The sequence below is a fragment of the Sorex fumeus genome, unplaced genomic scaffold, assembly GCF_029834395.1.
Source record: "Sorex fumeus unplaced genomic scaffold, SorFum_2.1 ptg000039l, whole genome shotgun sequence".
NCBI classification, from domain to species: domain Eukaryota; kingdom Metazoa; phylum Chordata; class Mammalia; order Eulipotyphla; family Soricidae; genus Sorex; species Sorex fumeus.
In genome coordinates this window covers 17,182,131-17,208,487 of record NW_026606096.1, presented here as the reverse complement: position 1 = coordinate 17,208,487, position 26,357 = coordinate 17,182,131, and the positions used below count along the sequence as shown (strand labels likewise).

Below are 26,357 nucleotides of genomic sequence, written 5' to 3'. Positions count from 1 at the left end.
CTAACCCATCAGGGCTGGAGTGATAGCACAGTGGCTAGGGCGTTTGCCTTGCACGCAGCCAACATGACCGACACAGGTTCGATTCCCAGCACCCCTTATGGTCCCCTGAGCACCGCCAGGAGCAATTCCTGAGTGCATGAGCCAGGAGTAACCCCTGAGCATTGCCGGGTGTGACCCAAAAAGAGAAAAAAAAACTAACCTATCAACCAACGGTTTTCCAAATCTTATGTAATTCCTAAATTTACTGTATATTCAATCCCCAACCATTTGGGGGAGGTAGTAGTTTGAAGCATAGGTCTCCCTGTCTCCATTGCCACCTTCAAAAAAGTGGAGGATAGGCTGGAGCAATAGCACAATGGGTAGGGTTGTTTGCCTGCTGGTCCCCTGAGCACAGTCAGGAGTAATTCCTGAATGAAGAGCCGGGAGTAACCCCTGTGCATCACCGGGTGTGACCCATAAAGGAAAATAAAACAACAAACAAACAGAGGAACCACTGAATAAAATGTGGGGAGTTGTTGGTAAGAAAAAAAAAGTACATAAGCTGGAAATCAGAACTAGAAGCACAGGCTGTGGAATAAGCTTCAAAGCAAGAAGTGAGGGTCTGAATTTATGATGGGCGGAGGTAGGGCTACTTAAGTTGTCTCTCTATAATTAGCAGTTTTTCAAGAAATTCATGCATATTTTTTAGATGCAATGCTCAGCATGCACCGCTGAGGAACAACACAATGGACATACACCGCATCTACAGAGAGTGGTGGAGAAATCTCAGCAGGGATGTGCTTTTGATTTACTAGGGCAGTGCGGGGAAAGGTATTAGGTACTAGGTTGAGGAGACCTCTACTGACCAGTACTGTCCAGTGAGGGTCTGGGTCCTCACCAGTACCAAGAAGCTGTAAGGTGGGCAACGGCGGAGACACTGTCAGAGTATCCCCAAGGCTGACGCGTAGTAGGCAATTGTCTCCGATTTTTAACAAGTATAAGTGGAGCAAAAACTGTTAACATATGTTGGCAAGAAAACAGAAAAAAAAAAAAAGCTTAGGTAAAAGAACCTTTACAGGACGAGGAAACGGACTCAGAAGAGAAAAGCTTCGCTCTAGCGTCGGGAAGGGAAGGCAGGGCTGTTGGGAGCACCAGAACGGGAGTCCTCTCTCCTCTCCCGGGGGTGGGGGGGTCAGCCTCTGCAAGGCACGAGAGCTTACGAGCACAATCTTATGTGTGTGGAGCTCTGCACCAAGATAGATACCCGAGAGCCCTGAGATCAGTGCCCGGTCCTCGGTCAACGATCGGGCTCAAGTCCCCGGTCTTGCAGCACGCTCGGGGCCAAGAACCGTCTCTGGTCTCCGGAATTTGCTCAGCATCTCTCCAACCAGCTCAGAGAAGGCCCGGGGGGACCGGAAAGCTGCGGGCGGAAAACGGGCGGGTTCGGTTCCCGGGGGGGATCCTGGCGGGGACGGACCGGTCCCGCCCCTTCCGGCCGCTCTTCGCCGCACGTGGCTCCGACCCGGTGCAGCCCCGGGACTCCCGGGCTCCTTCTGCCTTGAGTGGGTGAATTGCGCCGAGGACGTCACCATGGTGGGCTCCCTCCCGCTCCCCAGAAGACCCCCGGGCGGCCGGCGACGGGGAGGGGGCGGGCTGGAGGAAGTCGCCGGCGGAGGAGGCGGAGCGCCTGGCGGTGCCTGAGTGCGGGACTCGGGAAGGAGCGGGGTCTGATGCGCTAGCACCTCCCGCGCTAGCACCTCCCGCGGCCTCGCGTTGCAAACTTCCCAGTGATCGCGGCGTGTGTGTGTTTGTGTGTATGTTGCAAACTTCTCAGTGATCGCGGCGTGTGTATGTGTGTTTGTGTGTATGTTGCAAACTTCTCAGTGATCGCGGCGTGTGTGTGTTTGTGTGTGTGTGTGTGTGTGTGTCTGCGCGCGCGTGTGTTGCAGACTTCTCAGTGATGGCGGCGTGTGTGTGCGTTGAGTGAGAGCCGGTGTTGGGAGGTCAGCAGACTCCCGTGACAAACTTATGTGATCGCGGCTCGTGTGTGTGTGTGTGTGTGTGTGTGCGCGCGTGTGTTTCCGTTACAAGCTGCTGTGATCGCGGCGTGTGTGTCTGTGTGTGCGTGTTTGTGCGTCGCAAACTTCTCAGTGTTCGCGGCGTGTGTGTGCGGGCACGCTGCGATTTCTCAATGATCGCGGGGTGTGTATGTTTGTGTGTGTGTGTCAGTGTCTGTGTCTCTGTCTATCTGTCTGTCTGTCTAGAGCGGGTGTTGGGGTTCAGCAGACTCCTGTTACAAACTTATGTGTTCGCGTCTCGCGTATGACTGTGTGTGTGTGTGTGTGTGACTTGAGAGCCGGAGTTTGGGTTCCCTCCCCACGTGAGAGTTGAGTAACTGAGAGCAGGAGTTGGGGTTCAGCAGCCCCACGTTTGAATCTTCTCAAACCTGGTGGCTCCTGTGTCTGTGTTGAGATGAAGAGTTGTGGTTAGCCGCTCACTGTGTGTGTTGGGAGTTGAGGTCCCTAAGAGCTTACCCAGACCTCTTTCTCCCCCTCCCTCCCCTTTTTGGGCTTTATGGCTTGCAAATACACACACTGGAAGGTTATCGTGTATATCCCTTTACCTACTTTCAACACACAGTTCTTGTCCAGAGTGAGCATTTCTCATTGTGTTTTACTGTGTTTTTCATGTTTTGTTAGCTTTACTAAGATTTTTGCAGTTCTCTCTCCCCCACCCCACCCCCAACTTTATTTTTTGTCTTGGTCTGTGTGCTTTTGATGTAAAATCCAAAACATAAAACAGTGAAAAGACCTACATCAAGGACATTTTGGTTGCTTCTAGTTTTGCACTTCCAAGTTTTTTACTGTTAGTTTTTCTGTTTGTTTGCTTTATTGGGGGGTGGAGGGGGGGCGCTTACCCTTGTGTGTTACAACCTGTAAGCTTAATAACACTTAAAGAGTTTAACTGGTAGTGAGACCTTGCTTATGAAGATTAGGAACTAAACAAAAGATGCCAATATTTACCTGACCTTTTGGGGAACAATATATTATGTAAAACAAAGCTACTAAAAATGTCCTAAAAAGTGTAGTCATTTCTTATGACTGCTCTGAAAAGTTAACGCAAGTCTTTTTTTTTTTTTTAACATCAAACAAGACTGATTCTCTTGTATTTCTAGAGGTCAGAAATCCAAAAACACAAATCCAAACAGCAAAAATCAGGCCTGCCTTTTTTCATTGAAGAAGCTCTGTCCTTTTTATCTCTAGTTAGTGGAAGTTGTACCTTTATCAGTTTCCCAGATGTCCATTCAGATACATATGTGTATGTTAGCAAACACATACAACTTTCCTCTTATTTCCACCCCTCACCCCCACTTTTTTATGCTTTTGTTTATGGACAACACCTGGCTCAGGGTCATTTCTGCTCTGTGCTTAAGTATGACTCCTGCTGAAGCCCAGGGGACCATTTTGGGTACTGGGGATCAAACCATGGTCGGCTTCATGCTGGGCCAGTGCCTTGCCCACTGTACTAGCTCTCCAACCCCCACTTAAACTAATTTCTAAGTCTTTTTGATCATGTATTTGTATTTTCTATAAATATTCTAAGAATCATCAGAGAATCAGCATTTATTTATTTGGAGAACTCCCAACTAATGGAAGTTAAGGAAACTATCTTAAATGGCTGCTTACTAGATTAACATTTTGTTGAGTTTTACTTCTGTTTTCCTCTGTTGAAGCTCCTAAAAATTTTGAGTATGTTGAAAACTGAAAATGTTTAAAATTTATAGGTTTCTTTATGCATATTTCTGTGCTTTCTTATATTTTGCCCTGAGAAACCTTTTTGTGAATAAATCATTACAAGGAATCAAGATCTATAATTGAATGAAGTTTCTTTGTTCATCTTTGAACCTGGCCTTGGAGGTCTTTCCACTGAGATCTTCTAAAGTACTGAGAACACTGCTGTGCTCCTGGGCTATCAGCTACTTTTTTCCCTGAAGACATTTTAAATGTTTTAAAGGGGAGTTTCTTAGACTTGAGCATACCGAAGAGACTGATGCACAACTATGTAACTTTTGTTACTAAGTTCTAATAGTTTCAAAACGCTAGTTTCAAAGTGCATCTTATTTTTTTATGGAGATTTTTTCAGACTTTATTTTTTTAGGCATGATAATGTAATTTTATTTATTTTTTAAATTTTTATTAGTGAAACACCATGAGGTACAGTTGTAGACTTAGAAATTTTTGTGCTTGGGTTTCAGTTATACAATGATCAAGTTTTTTCAGACTTTTAAAAGCATTCAGTTAATTTTTTAAAATATGGAATGCTTCAGATATTATCCTTATGGTATTTCATTTTAGTGTATGAGCTACCGCAGTGAGTACCTTAAAGGATTTTGTTGTACTTGGGCTTAAGATAACCTTAAGTAAAGGCCTACCTTTGCTGTATTTATTTAAATAAAGTAAAATCAATCTTTATTGGTTTGGGAGCCACACCTAGTGATGTACAGAGCTTGCTTGTCACTCTGTACTCAAGGATCACTCCTGGCTTGGGAGACCACATGTAAACTTAAGGATCTAACCTTGTCTAAGACAAGCAAGCACCCTACTCTCTGTACCATCACTCCAGCTCCCCGGGCTGTGACTTTACCCCAGGTTCACTTCAGCACTGCTTCTCCTTGGAGAGCTCCCCGGTGGGGCTCTGGTCCTAAACCCACCATAGCAGCCTGTGTGAATAGACTTTTGGCAGTAACATCTGCCCTGAGAACCTTGCTAAACGTGGACATCTTTTACCACTCCCATCTGTTCTAATTGGGGACCACACCTGGTGCTCAGGGACAACTGTTCACTCCTTGAGGGGGAAAGGGTCACTCCAGGCAGTGCTTAGGGGGTCATGTGGTACGGGGATCCAATCCTGGACCTCCCACATGAAAAGCATATACTCAGGTCTTTGAATGAATTACCCGACCCCTGATTGGAATATCTTTAAAGGTGAGCCCCTAAAAATGACATGGAAGTGTAGCATGTGACAGCAGAATACTTTCTTCCGGTCCATGGAGAAAGTCACAATGAGCTACCACATAGGAAGGAACTCAGGATTAATCTCTGTTGAGATTTAGAGTTGGAAGGAGGACCTAGAACACTGGAAGTTGTTCCGTACCCTGCTGTGAGCCCCTTACAGGCAGCTCCTTAGTGGGTCTGGAATCTCAGATGTGAACCAATAGCCATTTTGCTCATCTGCCAGCTTCATTTCATTTCATTTCATCATCCTGTTATTCGTCGATTGCCTCAAGCAGGCCCCAGTAACGTCTCTTTCATCCTAGCCCTGAGATTATATTCAAGGCTCTTTAGGAGAATGAGACCCATCATTGTTAGTGGTATTTGGCATATTTGGTACGCCACGGGGAGTTTGCCAGACTCTGCCCTGTGGGCAAGCTACATTCGATAGCCTGCAAGTTTGTCCAAAGTAGGAATGAGATAATAAGATGTCATAAAAAAGATGTCCTGATAAGATGCCGGCTTCAAGCTAAAGAATGTGTTACTGCTGTTTTCTGACCTGCAAAGTAGATACCGGTGCCCAGATTGCAGGGTCTGGCAAGATAGAGGGTCTGTATCCAGTGACCATTTCAAAGACCAGATCAGAACCAAATCTGTGTCCCAGGGAGAGGGAGCTGAAATGTGCACACTGGCCTGTGACTTTTCTTCTGGTGGATGCAGTAACAGAACGGCCTACAGAGAGTGGGTGTCTCAGGATGATGAACAGAGGTGTAAATGATTCATCTAGAAATATCCAGGGTTTTCTTAATTTCTAGGACAAAAGTCACATCCGAGGAAATCTTAGGATTTAGGGCTCTTCAACACAGGAGAAAGGGCGGGCCAGATGCAGCTCTGGGTGTTGGAGAAATATATAAATAATAATTGTGATGTGTGAACTCATCCCCGCCCCCCTTTTTTAATGGCAAATCTAAAAGCCTGGATTTAACCAGAAATGTTCAATAATGGTGGGAAAGAAAGTTATGCCCCTCTCCAATTAAAAAAGAAAATCAACCAAAGAAACTTTTTTTTTAAAGGCATTAAGAGATAAGTTTAAATAATTAAACAAAAAGTGTTAATAAAACAAAGACTAGTTCTTTGGAAAGATCAGTGAAGTATGCCCATGACGTAACTGTGTTAGGAAGAACAGCAAAATAAATCAACTCATTGTTCATAGTCATGTCCTGACCCTCAGCTTGAAACTCCCCTTGGGAAATGAGATGGCATCGGAGCAGGGCAGTCTCTTCCTCTCCGTGGAAGTCAGGAGGTACTTAGCAGGAGCAGGCAGGGAGTGGGACAGTCCCCTGGAAGGCTGGAGGCAAGACCTCGGCCCTTGCAGGGGTCCAGTGTCCGGTGAGAAAGATGCTCGCAGAGCTTTCTCCTGGGAAGGTGCCAGCTATACAAAGGAAAAAAAAATAAAGCAAAACTCAAAAGGTGAAAATTACCAGCATGATTAATGGAGAGGATTGAGTGAAATGTGACTTGGTGTGGGTTTGTTTGGGAATATAATCTGTGCTAAATTTGAGGTGGCTTCTCTTATGCTCAGTGTTCCTAAAATATGCTATGAGCCCAATTTTGATTCTATTGCCCTGTGTTTGGTGGGTAACTTCTGCAGCCAAGCTGCTGTTTTTCTTCCAGTCACCCGAATTTTTCAACACAGATTTCTGCCGGTGTTTCTTGACTGTCTGTGTTCTCTGTACCTATTGTGTGGTTGGGACAGTTGAACAGTTAAGTTCCTAGGCCCCTCTGCCTTTCAGTGGAAATTGTTTTGGAATATCTACTATGACTGTAACTGGAAATTGTCAGATAATATTAAGTCTGGCTTATTTCATGATTCTCAGCTTTTGTAGGTCATAGTATATCAGTTACATTTGCTGCTTTAAGAATACAATTGTTACTTTTGAGGGGATGGGGGTAAGGGGTGGAGGGGCACACCCAGCAGTGCTCAGGGCTTACTTCTGGCTCAATGTTCAGGGGTCAATCCCAGCAGTGCTCAGGGTACCATCTGCGTTTCTGTGACCTGAAGATTGCAAGACTTAACACTGTATTGCCTTTCTGACCTTCTATGTTACTGAATTTTAAAATTTGGTTTCATGAGCCAGAGCTGACAGTACAGCAAGTAGGGCACTTTCCCTGCAGGCAGCCTACCTGGGTTCAATCTTCAGCACCATGTATGGCCCCTGGACACTCACTACTGGTATTCTCTGAGCATAGCTGGGTGTGGCTCCCCAAGCAAAAACAAAAAATTTGTTTCAAGGACTGGAGATGCTGCAGTTGGTATGGTGCATGCTTTGCACTCAGCTGACCGGGATTTGATCCCTGAGCACCTCAGCTCCATAGTATGGCCCAGCAACCAAAAATAAACATCGTTTCTAAAGAAAATTTTTGACAGTCGTGATTTGTATCTGACTTTGTGTGTTGTATGCTCTCTTATTTTTCCAGCCTAAGATACCAAGAGGAAAAAATCTTGGACAGGAGAAAAAAGTCGTCCATCCATACAGTAGAAAAGCAGCTCAGATGACAAGAGAGGCCCACAAACAACAAAAAAAAGAGAAGTAAGTATTCATCATGTGTATTACGCATTGTGAAAAATAACCCAGTATACACTTTTTCTTCCTCTATATCCCCTTCCTGCTTTCAATAAGTATCTGTCAAGTATGATCTGTGTTCTGAAGTGAACAGGGACTGATCTCTTACAAAGCTTGAGCAGGCACACACATTTAAATGCATTACGTGGAATTCCATCAAAAATTTAAACTAAATATGGGAGGAGAGTGTGGGAGAGGTTCTGTTTGATATGGACCCTTCAGGATGTTATATTTGAACATTCTTTTTATTTTGGGGCGGGGGGTTCTTTTTGGATCACACCTGGTGATTCTCTGGCCTTAACTCCTTTGGCTCTGCAGATGGAAATTAATCCTGGCAGTGCTCAGAGGACCATATGGGATGCTGGGGATCGAACCCAGGTTGGCCACGTGCCAGGCAAATGTTCTACCCACTGTGGTGTCGCTCTGGCCCTGACATTTTGTGCACTCATTAGAGGAAGAGGAGCCAGTAAGTGAGACCACAGAGGAGGAAAAGGAAGAATTGTATTTCTAAGAGAAGCTAGTGATCAGTCTGTCATTTACTACTGGTGAATAAGAGGACTGTCCTCCCGTCGTTCATAGATTTGCTCGAGCAGGCCCAGTAACGTCTCTATTGTGACAATTGTTACTGTGTTTGGCATATCGAATACACCATGGGTAGTTTGCCAGGCTTTGCTGTGTGGGCGAGATACTCTCGGTAGCTTGCCAGGCTCTCCAAGAGGGGCAGAGGAATCGAGCCCGGCTTGGCCAGGCCAGCTGCACAGCCCTGCTGCTGTGCTAACCCTCCAGCCCTAATAGAGGACTGAAAACTGATATAGTAATTAGATGTACAAATGCATACATCAGGGCTGGTGAGGTAATACAGTGGGGAAGGCACTTGTCGCATAAGCCGCTGACCCAGATTTGGTCCCTAGCATCTTCTGTGGTCCCTTGATCCCAGCAGCGGTGATCCCTTATTGCAGAGCAGGAGGAAGCTCTAAGCATCACCCGGTGTAGCCCGCAAACCCAAACCAAAACCCTGCATAAATCAATTAGTGAGTTGGAAATTGTGGGAGATGTTTCATTAAAGTAACAGTATATGTAGAGCAAGTGACTCCTGGGAGCCAGTACTGGGCTGGTGGGCGTGCTGGAGGAGGCAGCCATGCTCCCAAGGAGGGCGCCACTCTTCGAGAGGGGCCAGCCCTCAGTCGGCAGGCCCTGTCCTGCACTGAGGCATGTGACCGTGTCTGGGTGCCGCTGCCCTAGGGTCATTGCACATGGGGGCATGTGCTGAGGAAGGTGGCTTCGGTTAAGGCTCACACAACGGGACATCAGGATGCTTGAGAATGCCAAGAAATTGATGGTGTTCCCTTGAATTTGTGTCCTTGGATTTGTTTTTTATATTTGCATCATCGCTGTTCTTCACATTAAATATCTTGAGAGAGGCTGGAGTATTTTGGTGTTCCTATAGACCAGAAGTATTAGTAAATGAAAAAATGAAGAGAAGGAAAATGAAATTTTTCTCTTCGTTTGCAGCAAGTTTGGGAACCAGTATCATCTATTCTGTAGTTTCACCTATTCTCTTAAGACATGAGACTAGTGACATATAATTTGCCTACAGATGACATTGTGATTTTAAAATGCAACAAAGCTGTCCTTGAGCCAGAACTGATCTTTCTTCATTCTAGTAAAGTTTGAAACAGTTCTGGCCAGATGACTGGGGCCAATGCCCATCCTAGGGGTGGTTCCACCGTGTGTCTTCCCAGATCCACATCCAACTGGCTGAGATAATTCAGCAAATGAAATTTTCAAAAATTTAAATAAAATTAAGTAAAATTTTAAAAAGTTACTAGTAAGACCAGTTCTAGCCGTAATTCCAAATACCAAAAGAACATAGATGTTCCAAACATGTTGCCTGTTTCGAAGGACAAATATAAGAATAAATTCTGTGCCACTGGACCTGGAGGTAGGCCCAGTTGAGCGTGGAAGAGACAAAATTCACACTAGGATCCAGTGTTGGTGCTATTCTAGGCACTTAAATAGAAATTTGTACTTCAGAAAGATATTTCCTGTGGCCAGAGAGACAGGGTAATAAAGCACTTGCTTTGCATGAGGCCAACCCAGGTTTAATCCATGGCCCCACATCCCTGATTTTTGGCCATGTATCCCAGTTTGAACCCTGGCATCCTGAGCAGTGCCAGGAGTGTACCCTAAGCATTGCCAGAAGTGGCTCCCAAACCACTATCAAGTGTTTTCTTTATGAATGAAAATAGGTCTTGAGAGTCCTCTTCGTTTTTGAGTCTAGAAATTTCTAGAAATTTCCAAGTTTGGATATGACACTGTTCAGGCAGAAGCTCTGTGAACTAGAGGAAGAGCAGAGAGGTGTGAATGGTGCTGATGGGGGCGGGGGGGGGGGGTGGCGTGAGCACTCTGTATCTGGAAGAGGGTAGAAATCTATCTGCCTCCATGTCAACCACTGCAGGAGAAGAACCATGTTTCTGCTCAATGAAGCGAGTTTATATAATATGGGTTATCTGAGTGTGGACATCTGAGGGACTGATGCCCCCCCCTTTTTTTTTCTTTTTGGGTCACGCCCAGAGATGTACAGGGGTTAACTCCTGGCTCTGCACTCAGGAATTACTCCTGGCGGTGCTCAGGGGATCATATGGGATGCTGGGGATCGAACCCGGATCAGCCGCATGCAAGGCAAATGCCCTACCCACTGTGCTATCACTCCAGCCCCAATTTATTTATTTATTTATTTATTTTGCTTTTTGTCTGATGCCCTTTCATACCCATCTCCTTCCTGGAGATGGCTTTGAGGATATGAGCTCTTGGTGTGCAGTTGGCTTGGATTTTAATTCCAAGCACGGCATGGTGTGCTGAGTACCGTGGACAGTAACCCCTGAGCACGTAGTGGGTAGTAGCTCCTGAGAACTTTTGTGTATAGCTCCAAAACCAAAAGAAAAAAAGAAAAACCTATCTGGTTTTGGACAATTCAGCAGCTATTGGGTGACACTGATACCTAGAATTCTAGATTCCTTTCAAAATGTATGTTAATGCCATTTACAGTTGCATATATAGGTCAGATGGCTTTCCGAAGAGTGACGTAGTAAATGACTGTGTCTTAGGCAGCAATCCTACTATATTTGGTAACTGAAACCATTTTACTACGTTAAGAAAGTAATGTTAAGCTGCTAAGCAAATGAAAGTATGATTGGATTTTTAAAAACAATTTCTTAAAGCGGAAATGACAGTGATTTAGAATGGTTAGTCTGTGAATCTTAAAAATTGGTAATGGTTTACTTGCTCTCCAGGAACTTGGGGAGATTGTCAAAGAATATAAAATTACCCTGTTCTATTAAGAGAGTTATGGTTTGAATCATACAGATGGGGCCTCCTAAAAATTCTTCTGAGTGATAATTGTTCTTAGAAACTGATTTTGAGTGTTAAGTGATAGAAATACATAAAGAATCATGGTCACGGTCCTCCCATTGTTCATCGATTTGCTTGAGCGGGCCCAGTAAGGTCTCCATCGTGAGATTTGTTACTGTGTTTGGCATATCAAATATGTCACGGGTAGCTTGCCAGGCTCTGCCGTGCGGGCGAGATACTCTCGGTAGCTTGCTGGGCTCTCCGAGAGGGGCGGAGGAATCGAACTCGGGTCGGCCATGTTGGCTAGATGCAAGGCAAGCGCCCTACCCGCTGTGCTATCGCTCCAGCCCACGTAAAGAATATTCTTGATAATTTTTTTTTCAATTCTTGCTATGTAAATATATACCTATCATTTTATATCCTTTTTGCTTGTTGCAATATTTTCTTCCTTTGTAAGTGATTATGCCATTTAAATTGAAAAAAATGCAAACACAGCCATAAGGCTCTATTTTTGTTACTTGTATGTTTATTTTTGAGTTCTTAGTAGCTCTGAAAATTACAACTGACATCTAAAACAGGGTAGCTATGTTTAATACCTTGTTACTTCCAATAGTATATAAAAATTTCCTCCATTGCTCTATTCCCTCCCATTCTTGGATACTTTTATTAAATAAATTACGTCTTTATACTTTATCTCTCTGTACACTATAAGCTTATAAGTACAGTCACTGTCACTGTCACTATCCTCCGTTGTTCATCGATTTGCTTGAGTGGGCCCAGTAACGTCTCCATTGGAGACTGTTGTTACTGTGTTTGGCATATTGAATACATCACGGGTAGCTTGCCAGGCTCTCCCGTGCGGGCGAGATGCCACAATTTATTTTATGCAGTTACCTTGTCAGTTAGAAGAGAAGATAGAAGGAAGATTAATAGATCCATGTGATTTTTTTTTTTGGTTTGTCTTATTTTTAGTGTGGGGGGCACATCTCTCTCTGCTCTGCCTTACTCCTGGCTTTGCTTCGGATCACTCCTGGTAGGCTTGTAGGAACGTACGTAGTGCCAGAGATCTACCCTGGGTCAGGTACTTCTAAGGTACCTTATCTATTGGACTATCTCTCTGGCTCCATATTGTCTTTTATATTTTCCTGTGTAATTTTTCTACTGGTTCTCCTTATTTCTTTTCATCTAGTAAGACTATCTTTTTTTCTCCTTTTCCTTTTTTTTTTTTATTCCCTTTCATTTTTGGGCCACATCTAGCAGTTGTAGATGTGCTTGGGCGCAGTGTATGCAGTGACAGATTGAACCAGGTTCAATAAGCCTTAACCCCTTTACTAGCTCTCCCACCTTATTTCTTAAAGGGCAGACCTGAAAACAATAGATCTCCTCAGTCTTGTTTACCTGAGAGTGCCTAAATATTTTTGAAGGACAGTTTTGCTGGTTATAGAGTTCTTGATTCAGGGCTCAAGAAATACTACAATGAGTGAGATGCTTCCCTTGCATTTGGCTATCCCGGAGTTGATCTCCAGAACCACATATGGTCCCCTAGACACCACCAGAACTGATCCCTGTGGACAGAGGTAGGGTTAAGACCTGAGCACAGCTGGGTGTAGCCCCCAAGAAAAGAAACAGCATTAGAATTCTTGGTCCATTTGCCTTGGCCTTCTGATTTCTATAGTCTTTTGTGAGAAGTCACTTGTTAATCTTATTGAGGATTCGGTTATTTCATGAGCCACTTTTCTTTTGATGATGACAAGCTCATTCCCTATTTTTCCATAGCTTGTCTATGTGTGCCTAGATATGGATTTCATTCCTTGTTTGTACAGAGTCTCAAAGTTCATAAGAGGTGAGAGATGAAGACTTTTCTCTTGGGGCTGCAGTGATAGTGTTGGCTTCCGAGACTTTTTCCTGAACCCTCTCCTGCCAGCCTCTCAAAGCACCTTCTCTATGACAGTCTAGAGTTCCAGAAGTATGTTGGAACGGGTTTTCCAGAGCTTTTTATTGGACCTCCCCATTCTCTAGTTTTCTTCCCTTTTTCTAATGCTTTATTTTTTAGATCTGTCAGCTGCCAGGGTCATCACTGCTGATGGTTTTGAAATAGCCTGGGTGCTGGGTTATTCTCATTCAGAGAACTGTGTTATGGAGTAAATGCAGATGAACTCCGAGAATAGTGATTCTCGGTGCTGCTTGTCAGCTCACATCAGACAGTTCTCTGGGGATGGAGGTTTGGATGTTATTATGTGCTTAGGATGTTTCTACAGTTACCATAAATCGCTGGTTTGTTGGTTTCCAGGACTCTACTACTGAGCTGGGGCAAGGCAGATGAGATCAGGGCAAATGCAAACACTGCGGAGCACTTGTTCTTACTGAGAGGGAGCCACTGTTTGGAGTTTGCTCCTTGGGTTCTTGCATGATTTCGGTTAATTTTCATACTTTGGCAAGTTAGTCTGGGCATATTTTGTTAATTTTATCTTTCCTGGGGGAGCAGCTTTATTTTGGCAGGTCTGCCTTTTACCATTCTGGAAGTTGGCCTGCATTCTCTATGTGACCTGCTTGTGGAGAATTTTCTTTTGCAGGGCTTTCCCAAGTGGTGCTGTGGAGTCCTAAGGGCCCGTTCGGCTTGGTTGCATACAAAACATGTGCCTTCCTGCTAGCCTGTTTCTCTGGTCCAGAATTTTCTTCTTAGGTATATAAAATACACATGGAAGCCTCTTACTTTCTTCTCTTCCTGTTCTTACACTCCCTTTTTGATAAGGCAGCTACGTTGGATAATTTGCCACCTTTCCTCCATCTGTAGCCTGTGAGTATCCTCGGGAACTCTTAAAAACAACTGAAGAGCAACTTAAAATGAAGTTCTAAGGTTAAATGCAATTTATCCTTGTATTTTATAATCGTTAAAAAGTCGTTTTTTAAAATTAATGTTAGGTTAATGGTCTGGAGCAATAGCACAGTGGGTAGGGCCTTGTATGCAGCCGACCCGGATTCGATTCCTCCGCCCCTCTTGGAAAGCCCGCCAAGCTATTGAGAGTATCTCGCCCACACTGCAAAGCCTAGTAAGCTACCCGTGACATATTCGGTATGCCCAAAACAGTAACAACAAATCTCACAATTTGTTGTGAGATGTTCATGGTGCCTACTCGAGCAAATCGATGAAAAATGGGAGGACAGTGCTGCAGTGCTAGGAAATTAGAAAAAATAACTTCCTAATCTAACACTAATTGCTGATGAGTTGATAGAAATAACACCCTAATTATTCAATATTGATTCCTTGCCCAAAAGTCATATTAAAAGGTAGCTTTTTCCAAATGATTGGCCCAAGGTTTCCTAGAATAGTCAGGTACCTCGATAGGACTGTTAACTGTTCCTTCTTAGTGGGTTTTTTTGTTTTGTTCATTTAAAAAGGTTATGATAGAAGTACTGATTTAAAACAGTAAATTTTCAAACTTTCATCTCCATACCCCATTTGTGAATTTTGCTGTTTATTTTGATACGATATATCCTACTATGGTGTTGCAGTTTCTGCTACCCACCTATAGCAATATTCTCCAGACTCTTGTGTGTATGACGTGTATCTGTAGGGTGTGTTTGCCGGCTTCTGGCCCAGGAGTTGCATATTCCGAAGGTCTACATGGTGACCAGTTTTTGTAGTTTCAGATATTTCTGGGTGATGGTAATCCTGCTGCTGCTGATTCAAGGACCACACTTCGAGGACATTGACTTTGTTATTATTTACTTAATACTTTTTTCAGATAGGTGTTGTTATTGTCTAAAGGCAAGACCTAGAGAAAGAGAGAGAAGAGAGGTACCTGGCAAAGAGGGAGGCTCGGGTGAGGGTGGAGGGGGGGTGGACTGGAGACACTTGTGCTGGGAAATCACACTGGTGGAAGGATGGGTGTTGGAACATTGTATGACTGAAGCACAATCAAGAACAATTGTGTAATGCTCTGTGTCACAGTGACTCAAAATAAAAATTTTAAAAAATAAAATAAGGAGAGCCCTTGATTAAATAGGTAAAATAGGTAAAAATTGTTCTCCGTGAAGTGGTGGTATCTGGTGATTGCTTTTACTAAACATTTTCACCAGGAATAAAGTAAACTGAGGCAAAGGTTACTTTATTGAAAGACTTAGAACTAACATTAAACTAAGTTCTTTTGTTCTTTTAAAGGAACGATTCCCCCCACCCCCTACAAAAATGGGAAAGGACATTTAGTTGCTTACTATTTGTTGGCTTGCAAAGTCATCTTGCATAGTGCCAGTGTTGTGTGTGGACTACTTAGGAAATCTTGCGTTATAATATAATTAAGTCCTTTCACTTGTTATTGTCATCTTAGAATTTTGGGGTGGATGAGGGGTGTGGGTCAAACCTACTGTTGCTTGAGGCTATGCCCAGTCCTCTGCTTGGGGGTGCTTCCAGTGGGGATTGCAGGGGGGGACCGTGTGGTGCTGGGATCTTAGAATGCTCTTATGTTGTCAAATAAATATAGGATTTTGTGGTTTGACTAACAGAAGGAAACTTATAGAATAATTATCAAAGGATAAAACCTGTAGTTTATAGTTGCTTACATAGTTTATCCTAAGGAAGTTTTTTTTTTTTTTTTTTTTTTTTTTTTACTGTAGCTCTATTTTAATAGTACTAAGTTTAAAGGCTTTCCTGCTTTTCTTCTGGCGTCTATTCTAAGCAATGGAGCTTTTTTCTTTTCTCATTTCAAAATGTCGCCATTGTAACAGTCATGGGCCCAGAAATAGACAAATACATAGTGTTAGTAACATCTCAACCTATCACATGAGACAGATTTTTGTTGAAATTATGAATGTCTCATTTCTTGGAAATCTTTTTTTATGAGTAGCAGCATTAGTGACTATTGAGTCAGATTTAATTTAAATGGTAGCATGGTCATGAATAGCATTTTGAAATTGAGTTCAACTTCCTGTACTGGACTAGTAGTCCCTACAAGACAGAACTTCCGAACTTCGTTTTTTCAACAGTTAGCAGATTGCTTGGGCTGTTGGGACAACTTTAAGCAAGATAATAAGATAATAGAGAAATGACCACCAGTTCCGAACTTGAACTTGAGTGCCTTTGCTCTTTTAAAAAGAATAGCAGAGCCCAGAGAGCTGGGTCAATGGACTGGGCACAGACTTTGCATGTCCAGATTTGATCCTCACCTCTACATAGTTCCCTGAGCACTGCTGGGGAGCGATGCACAAGCATGGATTTAGGAATAGCCCCCTCTCCCCCTACACCGTTGGGTGTGGCCCCCAAACCAAAATGGCTTTAGTTTTCTGTTGCGGCATAGGAAATCCTGCTCAATCCAAGAGCCTGGCACTAAAACATTTCTCGTGAAAAATTGTTTATAAGAATTGCTGGTTCTAGATGGTGGGTATATTGTTTTAACAAATAAGAATCTGCTTTAACCAAAGTGATAGTACCCTTTTATACTTCCGCTCAGATTTTAAGAGTTATGTCATTTAAGCATATTGTATTCTAAGTTGTAGATTTTGGGTGGGGCCATAACTTGTGGTGCTTAGAACTTATTCTTGGCAGTGCTCCAGGGACTAATGCCGAGAGAAGGATGGTGCTGGGGTGGGCTGCAATGCATGGCAAGTGCCTTACCCACTGTACTATCTCTCTGGCCCCATGTACTAAACAGGGTTTTTTGTTTTTTTTTTTTAATTAGTCATGCTTCTAGGCATAGAATAGTTTCCCAGGGTGGTTTTAATTTGTGTATTTTGCTGTCTAAAAATGTTAAATATTTTATTTGTTTTTGGGCCATACCCAACTTTGCTGGAGCGATAGCACAGCGGTAGGGCATTCGCCTTACAAGCGGCCAACATGGCCGACCCGAGTTCGATTCCTCCGCCCCTCTCAGAGAGCCCGGCAAGCTACCGAGAGTATTCGATATGCCAGACACAGTAACAACAAAGTCTCCAATGGAGACGTTACTGGGCCCGCTCGAGCAAATCGACGATCAACGGGAGGGCCTTTACCTTTACCTTCACCCAACTTTGCTCAGGGCATACTCCTGGCTCTGTGCTCAGGGATAACCCCTGGCAGTGCTGGGGTGCTGGATAGGCCATATATGGTGTTGGGAAATAAACTAAGGCCGGCCAGGTGTAAGGCTAAAGCCCTATCTGCTATACAGTCTCTCTGCCCCCCCAAAAATGTTCAATATCTTTTTATATGCTTATTGGTGATTTGTATGTCTTTGATTTGATGAAAAATGTATTGAGGTGTATTTTATTTAATTCTCTTTTTATATTCTGTCTGTAAGTCTTATGTTCTAAATATGAATATTTTCTCTGATTCTGTGGTATTCTGCATGTTTTGGCATCATATTTCTGTGTTAAACTATTTTTTATAATGCTTTATATTCATTTCTTGCTTACACCTCAGTGCAATGATGCTTTCACAGATTAGGAAACAAAGAAAGTTTGTGAATCCAGTGAACAAATTACATTGCAAATTACATTGAACTTCAGATCTTCATTTATGTTTATAGCTGTATTTCTGTAGAAATACGAAAATGAGCAAATATTTGTAGTTACCCAAAAAGGGGGGGCTTCATCTTATTTCTTCAGATTGTCAGGTTTTTAAAAATTTATTTATTTTATTTTTATAAAGTAGTTCACAATATTTGAATACATTTAATATTAAGACACCAATGCCATCACCATTACACCTTCCCACCACCATATTTTGGATGTTTTCATCCTGAACCTCAACCCCTGTCCTAAAGCAGAACCGAAATAATTGATTTTGTATTGTTTGTTATGAATAAATGCTGAAAATTCTCCAAAAAACTTTTGTTAAGCCTTGTGTGTATGTGTATATATTTATATGTATGTGTGTGTGTGTGTGTGTGTGTTGATTTTCAGTTATTTTTAGGTGGTAGGATAGATATGATCTGGTTGGTAGGCCAACATAGTTTTTTAAAATGTTCTTCACTGTTGACTAGCAAGAGCCATAGCAGAAACTAGCTAGCCAGAAGTCTCTTCTGTTTGAATTGTTGTTTAGAACATCAGTAGAAGGTACAGATTATTTGAACTTTTTTTGAGAATAAGTGTTATTTTTCTTACAATTCTTTTCAAATTCTTTTCAGATGTAAAGCTTTTTTTTTTTTTTAAATTAAGTCTCCTTAGATAGGTTTTGTTGTTTACAACAGTTTTTAAAAGTTGCTTTGAAGTTTTCTAACACATACAATGTCTTTTCTTCTAAGGTTGAAAAATGAAAAGGCATTACGTCTTAGTCTCATTGGTAAGTAGCTTACTTGAAATTCTGGTGAGAATGTGCTTTTCTGTCCTATGCCTATGGTTTTTACTTTCTTTTTTTTTTTTTTTTGGCGGGCTGGGATGGGAGGAGGGATCGTCTAGTGAAGTACTGTTTTATTTAAGTGAATTTTCTTCCTTTTTTTTTTTTTTAGTTAAAAATTATTTTTAGGAGCTGGAGCGATAGCACAGCGGGTAGGGTATTTGCCTTGCATGCAGCCAACCCGGGTTCAATCCCTAGCATCCCATATGGTCCCCCGACCACTACCAGGAGTGATTCCTGAGTGCAAAACCAGGAGTAATCCCTGAGCATCGCCGGGTGTGACCCAAAAAGAAAAAAAATAAATAAATAAAGGTAAAGGTAAAGGCCCTCCCATTGATCGTCGATTTGCTCGAGCGGGCCCAGTAAATAAAAAATAGTAATAATAGTAATAATTTTAGGGACCAAAGAGATCATAGAGTGTGTAAGCTCACACAAAGTGGGGGGCACGGCACTCACACACTGGCGGTGGCTTTATCTCTCCTGCCGCCCGCGTTCGGTAGTCTCACCCTTCTCCCACCCCGGAGAGGTCGATGGCGATGGTCAGGCGGAGGAAGGAACGAGGGCCAGGCTGGTAGGTATTAGTCATAGTTTATTCAGATTCTCTCCTCATCTGTCTCTCCTCCTTCCATCTCTCTGCTCCCGTCTCTCTCTGTCTCTCCTCCTCTCTGCTCCCCATTCTTCCTCCCCCGGCTACTTCATTCTCCTTCTCCATCCTTCATCCTCCTCTTCCTTCTCATCCTCTCTCTGACCTCTGCTTCTTCCTTCTGCCCCCAGCCCACTCCTACAGTACAGTTAAATCCTCTCTCCATGAGGAATTGGGGGAACAATTACACATAGGTGCGGTCACAATCAATAGGGGTAGAAATTAATAGGGGTAGAAATCTTAGCCTCAGGGAAGACCGCTCCTAGGACAGATCCTTCCTCAGCAGGAGGACCCACCCTAGAGCATAATCCCATGGGCGTGCCTCTCCTCTCCTTGTCCGACAAGCATATAAGAATATAATATAAATCATTTTGTATGGATACAGTAAAAAATATCTTAAACTTATAGAATTGCTTTCCTAGGGCCATCTCGATCTCAGACTACGGTGCTCAGGCCAGATAGTCTTTCCCACCCCTAGCAGGATCCTAGTCTTGTTGTTACCTTTGGATCATGACAGCATTTGTCTATGATCAAACTCTTAACTTATAGTTAAGAATCGTGGCACTTTGGCCTGGCCCATTTCGCTGCCAGGGTAGCTCACCGCTTGCCCTGGGTCCATTCAGTCCCTCGTCGGGACCCTGCTTTGGGATGTTAGGAACTAAGGGCAACTGAGGCTTAAGTCGAGAAAGCAGATGCCCGGGAGTGAATAATATTCAAGGCCAATCAAATCCTAAATTACAAAGCATAATGTTAACGGTCTTCCTGTATCTATACAAAAAGGATATTACTTTAAGGTAAACTATTCATAAGGCATAAGGAGAGGAGAAAGGCAATATTTCACTCATACATATAAAATCATAGATTTCTGGGAAACCGATCTTACAAATTAACAAAGTCTGATTAAGGGGAAAGCTGATTAACTGGGTGGGGAGGAGAGCATAGGGAAGACTGTTTACAGATAAACACAATGCAGTGGAAGTGCCTCGGGAGCACTGTGATAAGTGTAACCAGATTGATGGGTGTAACCAGATAAACCTAAGCTTCTTGTAGAAGGACAAAGCAATGTTACCCAACAATAGAGTGGGTAATACCATTGTTTTGTGTGTTGACTCGTGCAGATTCCATTCCTGGCACCTACCACGGTCCTCCAAACACTGCTGGGAGTGACCCCTAAGCACAGATCTGTGAGTAGCCTAGCCCTTGAGCACTGCTGGGTGTGACCCCAAGACCAAAAATAATGAATATTTTTAATCTCAGCGTCAGGATTTACAATACTGTTAATGGTAGAGTTTCATGCAGACAGTGTTCCAGCATCACGCCAGTGTACCCCTCCTCAGCCTCACCGCTCAAATGAATTTATTTTACTAGATCGATTAAAGCAAAATAAAATCAGTCATTAAAGCAAAATAAAATCATTTTTAAGAGCTGTGTTAGTATCTCATTTTTCCGAACTGCTTCATTCATTCATTCATCATCCTGTTATTCGTCGATTGCCTCGAGCAGGCCCCAGTAACGTCTCTTTCATCCTAGCCCTGAGATTATATTCAAGGCTCTTTAGGAGAATAAGACCCATCATTGTTACTGGTATTTGGCATATTTGGTATGCCACGGAGAGTTTGCCAGACTCTGCCCTGTGGGCAGGCTACATTCGAGAGCCTGCAAGTTTGTCCAAAGTAGGAATGAGATAATAAGATGTCATAAAAAGATGTCCTGATAAGATGTCGAGCGGCCGCAAATGCTTATGTTTAATATGTTAATTAAAACATATGCAACATTATTCTCTGAAGTTTGAATTTTACTTCTCTAAACAGTAGAGTTATTATAGATGATTATGGCCTCAGTCTTTGGAAATTAGCGACTCACATTAAATGATATGGATACTTTCATCCTCTCACTGAATATTAGTGTGGTGGTGTTTTTATTTTTGTCAATTTTGTTTCAGTAAATACTGAAAAATCTGAGATTTCAAAATCGTAAATAGACTATGACAAAATTAAAAGGATTTAAACCCTATCAAATGCATCATTAAGTAATGCACAGTATTTTTAAGCAGGTTAACAGTATTTTGATGAGTCTAATTTGTGGTATACAATATTGAAAAATAAGAGAAAGTGCTAATACTCAGTGAAAGTGGTTAGAATTCTTCATATATAGATGAAGTTTGTTTGCCTTTTCCATATTGAATTTCAGCACTCCTTCATATGTTGGAGAGCTTGTATTCATTACAGAGTTTGAGGTCCTAGAGAAGTGAGTCACTTCTCTCATATGTAAATGATGATATTAATGGTACCAATAGTACTAGTCTCATGAGGGGATCCCAGCAAATAGTGCTCCTATCATTAATCTAATCAAATTTTCATTTTATTGTCTTGAATAACACTTTTTTGGGGGGGAGGGGGAGCACACCCGATGATGCTCAGGGGTCACTCCTGTGTCTGTGCTCAGGAATCACTTCTGAGCTTGTGGGACTTAACTATATGTGATGTAGGGATGGGACCTGGGTTGACCTTGTGCAGGATTGGCGCCCTGCCCACTGTGCTCTCTCTTCGTCTCCTTGAATAAATTTTTGAGGGAGCACTGGTGGTGTTCAGAGGTGCTCCTGGCTAAAAGCTACCATGGGACTCCCAATTGTGAGGTGTGGGCGGCTCCAGCACTCTAACTCACCTCTCCAGTTCTATTTTAGAGAAGTTTTCTCTGTTCTCTTGCTTTTTTAAATTCTTAGAACTTGTTCTATTAAAGAGTTATTTCAAAAACAAAAACACCAAACCTTTGCCTCCGTATTAGTTAAGACATATGTCCAGAAAAGCACCCCCTCCCCCCATCTTCCCCAAATTAAAGTGTGACAGTGTAACTTCTGATAGACTGGCCTAATAAGGTTTGTGCTTACACAGGCTTTAAATTTAACATTGAAATAAATTTTGATACCGTTTTAAACACACAGTGTTAAAACTTAGGATGAATACCGCTTCGCCTAAATTTTTAGTGTTTAAATTCATTTGGTGTTTGTTGTTGTAGGTGAAAAACTTCAGTGGTTTCAAAATCATCTGGATCCTCACAAAGCAGGCTATTCAAAGAAAGATGCATGTGAATTAATTGAAAGGTAAAACACTGGGTGTGTTAGGAGCCAAGGGTCGGAGTAAAGTTCCGGTTCAAGAGTTAGTGTTGTGTTCTGATTTTATAGAAGAGAAAAATGTGCTTGGCTCTCCAAAGGACTTCGCGTTTATGATATAGCCAAGTCACTTTAGGGGGTTCATAACCTTTGTGTGCCCAAGAGTGGCTGTGAATCTAGTTTCTTGGAATACAGAAAGACTTCCTGGAGAAATCTCATTAAAGCTGACACCAGAAGCATAGAAGAAGCAGATGGAGAAAGATGTTTTGAAGAGCCTCTAGACAGAGAGTAATATCGAAAAGGTCCAGAGGTGAGAGCAGCATATTATCTGCCAGAGACTTATTGGGTGGTGTGTATAGGGAAGCGCAGAGCAGTGCTCAGCCCACTCCCTGGCAGTGCTGGGAGTTGAAGCAGAGTCGGCCACAGGCAAAGCAAGTGCCATAACCCTGAATTATCTCCCTTCTCTGCGCCAGACGTCTATATGCCCAGAACAACAGAGTAAAGAAGGGAATTGTTGCAGGTCAGTTAAGGAACAGCCAGTTTATAAAAAAAAAAAAGAAGAAGAAGAAGAAGAAGAAAAATTACTGCAGCTGTCAGGTTGAGTTTGGATGTTATCCAGGGCCATTGGGAGCCATCAGAGTCTTTTATAGCTAGCACTGTGGGAGATCATACTTGTATCTTTCTAAGGTTATATTAGTGGGGATGAGAAGAGTGAACAGAGCATGGCTTTGACCGAGAGAGTATTTTGAGAAGGTGATGAACCAGTCAGGCAGGAAATGATGATAGCTTCTTCGTGGTTGGTACCAGTGTCTGGAGAGAAGGGACAAACGTCAGAGATACTAAGAATATATCTTTCATGAAAACTTAAACTTGGCGTACAAGGGAGAGAAAAGACAAGGAAGCGTTTCTATTCCTCACTTGGGCAGCTGCATGAAAAGTCATGTTATTTCCTGTGCCGGGGAGCCAAAGAGATGGAGTGGGTTGAGTGGGAGGTGGGTAGGGTAGAAGTGAAGATGAGGGCAGGTCTTTTTGGTCCTATTTTGTGTATGTGGTTGCAGGGGTCAAACTAAGTGATTCACACATGCAAAACAAGTGCTCTGAGCTGACTCCTGCACCCATAGGTTTTTTGTTTGTTTTGGGTCACACCTGGCGATGCGCGGGGGTTACTCCTGGCTCATGCACCCAGGAATTACTCCTGGCGGTGCTTGGGCGACCATATGGGACACTGGGGATCGAACCCAGGTTGGCCGCCTGTAAGGCAAACGCCTTACCTGCTGTGCTGTCCCTCTAGCCCTGCGCCCATAGGTTTTAATATGTTTAATAGGCCTCAGTCTTAAGCTTGAAAGTTTAAACTTTTCCACTTGTGACTTCTTTTTGCCCCCAAATTTTATACTATAAAAAAATCAGACATTGACTTAACATAAATCATAGATTTATCTTAAAATTTCCAAGGCATTTAGTTGTGTGGCCCCAAGTAGTGTTGCATGTTGAGACATGTGTGTCCCACCATTGGGTCATACTTGGATGTGGCTTAACAAAAATTTTAGCACAAGCCTCAGCCCATTAAGAAACTGGAGTCTTGAGGACTTCCAAGTAGAAACAGCTAAGAGGCAAATGAATATGAGCATCTGGATTTGACAGACACAGCTCGCTGACTTGGTCCCTGAAATTTGGGAAGGGTTAATTATCCAAGTTGCTGCTGAGAACTTGATCTCAGAGAAGTAAGAAACTTGGCAGGATGGGAGAAGGGTGGGGGTTGCGTTTTAAATGTAATAGTCTTCTCCAAATGTACAGACACGCCAACTCAAAGCACCTTCTTCTTTTTCAGGTATTTGAATCGCTTCAGCAGCGAGCTGGAGCAGATTGAACTGCACAACAGCATCAAGGACAGGCAGGGGCGACGCCACTGTTCCCGGGAGACGGTCATCAAGCAGACGATGGAGCGGGAGCGGCAGCAGTATGAAGGATACGGCCTGGGTGGGTTGACTTTCCTTGGTTTCTTTGGCGATTGTTCTTTCTTTTCCTCCAAAATTACACAGCAACGTCAGATGGAGATTTCATTTCAAGAGCTTGATTTTCTTCCACTGATTGAATACATGGAACAATTTTTGAACATATTCATTTTCCCCCGCATCTCCCAGACTCAGTGTTGCCTATCTCTCTGCTGCGGCAGGAACATTTTTCACTTTGAAATGGCACATTTTAGAGATACTGCTTGCCCTTGTCTAACTGTACCTGTTTCCGTAAAGGAGGTACTGTGTCCTTGTCATCTTTGTAACTCTTCTAAAATTTTATTTATCTATCTATTTATTTACTTTGGCTTCAGGCTACACTCAGTGGTGCTCAGGTCTTATTCCTGACTTTGTGCTCATTCCTGGTGGTATTTGGGTATTTGTGGGGAGCGTTCTGCGATGTTAGGGACTGAACCACAGTAAGGCATTTGGGTGCAAGGACTGTAGTCCCTGCACCATCTCTCTGGCCCTTGGTTTTGTAATTAACAGTGTCATCTGAGCTCCACTTGTCACTAGTCCCTGAGAAGCATAAAAATGGAGCAGTTTTTTCCCAGCTTATTTGAAACTTTTGCAGTTCGTAAGATAGGATGTTACTATTTGAGCAGAGGGCTTGGTACTGTATGAACGCAAGTGCTTAGAAGGAGAGAATAGTTGAGGCTTGAAAGCTCTCACCCAAAGAGTGGCAGCCCCAAGCCCATGAGTGGCCGCAGTGATTCCCGTTGATATACTGTCAGGGCTTACAAAGTCTGGTGATATCCTATGGGAAATGTGAACTTCTGGCTTTTCTTAAAAATATCAGATGGGGGCCTGGAGACAGAGTCCAGCAGGTAGGGGGCTCTCCTTGCTGTAGCTCAGTAGGATCCCTACAGCCTGCCCTGAGTGATTCTTGATTGTGGAGCCTGGGTAATCCCTGAGCAATGCTGGGTATGTCCCAAAGCAGAACAAAACAGAATCTGATGGCCTGGCCCTCCCTGTAACAGTAAAGCTTGATACCAGTTCTTTCTCTTGAAATTCTGCATATATGCTCAAGCCTGCCCTGACCAGGAACCTTTGTTCATTCACCTTCCTTCTCTGATCCCTGTAGGCATTTATGTTAAGTAGATGTGCTTGAAAAGTACCTAATTTAATAGCATAATAAAAGCTTTAATTTTTAATAAGAACACTAGGTCTGAGATCCTAAAGGAAATAGCCTTTGTTAACTGTAATAACCAGCCCCAGCAGTTTACAGGGTCCTCATTTACTGGGGCCCAGACCACCCACGGGAAGCCCGCAAGACCTTTCCTTGACCGGAGCCAGTGTTGTAATTGGAGCGGTCTGGCGGTTGTTAGGATTGCAAAGCAGACCCTAGCAACAGGCATCCCTGAGCTTGGAGATAAACACGATTTATTACTCAGAAGTCCCTAGACTCGGTCTGCCTGCAGACTGGGGCAAGGTCAGGGACTGAACTAGATTCTGGGGGCCTGCTTCTGTGTCTTTATTCAGACCCAAGGTCCCCAGGGCTTAATGACTCCCCAGTTCTTGGCACATTAGAAACATAATAGCATGACTCAGGGGCTGGGGAATGGAAATGAAGATCCCACAGGTGCCCACTGACCTAGGTCACCTTGGGCCTTCTGAAGGGCAACCTTCTGGGTGCTTGGCAGCCTGGTGTCTTACTTCGCTGGGTGGTGTGTGCCAGTAGCTGTATCATACAGCTAGCAACATGTTTATTCAAAATAGCTGGTTTTGAAAAATGAGTGCATCAGCCATCAAAGGCTTAATGTCAGGCCCTTAAATTACAATCAGAAAGCGTGTGGCAGGCGTTTACACTGCGTTAGTATCAGAAGCTCTGAAGTGGATGGCAGGTCCTCTTCATCATTCCTTTGATGTGCTTTTTAATTTGAAAACCAACAGTGATCCGCTTTAGAACTGTATAAATCTGAACTTACAGCTCCTTGCGTAAACAGGCAAAGAACCCCTCCTGGGCTTTGTTTTTCTCCTTCAGTTTGGGGATAAATAGCACTCCTCTTCCCCTGGGTTGTCTAACAGTTAAATAAGACTTCATTTATCAGCATGCATGACATAGTACCTAATATTGCAGGTTGAGGGAAAGTTTCAACAAGTTTTGTGTTCTTTTCATCTCAGTAATTATCTTCTAAAGGTGTAAAATTTACCTATGGCTGTAGTCTCCGTTTATTTTCCATGTCCATTTTAATTAGATTTTCGTCCCCACCACTCACCTTGGAGTACTAGTCTCCCAGAGCCTTTAAATTGCTCTAGTGAGCTTTGACATTCCGTCTACATTTCTGTAGCATTTGATACTGATGGTCACTTTTTTTTTTGCTGGTCTCACACATTTCATT

At 43.1% G+C, this 26,357-nt stretch overlaps 1 protein-coding gene across 1 annotated transcript in view; it reads left to right on the top strand.

Moving 5' to 3' along the window:
* Positions 1-1,480: 1,480 nt before the first annotated feature.
* Positions 1,481-26,357, top strand: part of TMA16 (translation machinery associated 16 homolog) — a 31,464-nt gene continuing 6,587 nt past the window's right edge. The window contains exons 1-5 of the mRNA XM_056119082.1: positions 1,481-1,572; positions 7,449-7,561; positions 18,160-18,197; positions 21,910-21,994; positions 23,832-23,980. Of these exons, the coding sequence (XP_055975057.1) occupies positions 1,570-1,572; positions 7,449-7,561; positions 18,160-18,197; positions 21,910-21,994; positions 23,832-23,980 (388 nt within the window). The 5' untranslated portion in view covers positions 1,481-1,569. The remainder of the gene's footprint in view (positions 1,573-7,448; positions 7,562-18,159; positions 18,198-21,909; positions 21,995-23,831; positions 23,981-26,357) is intronic.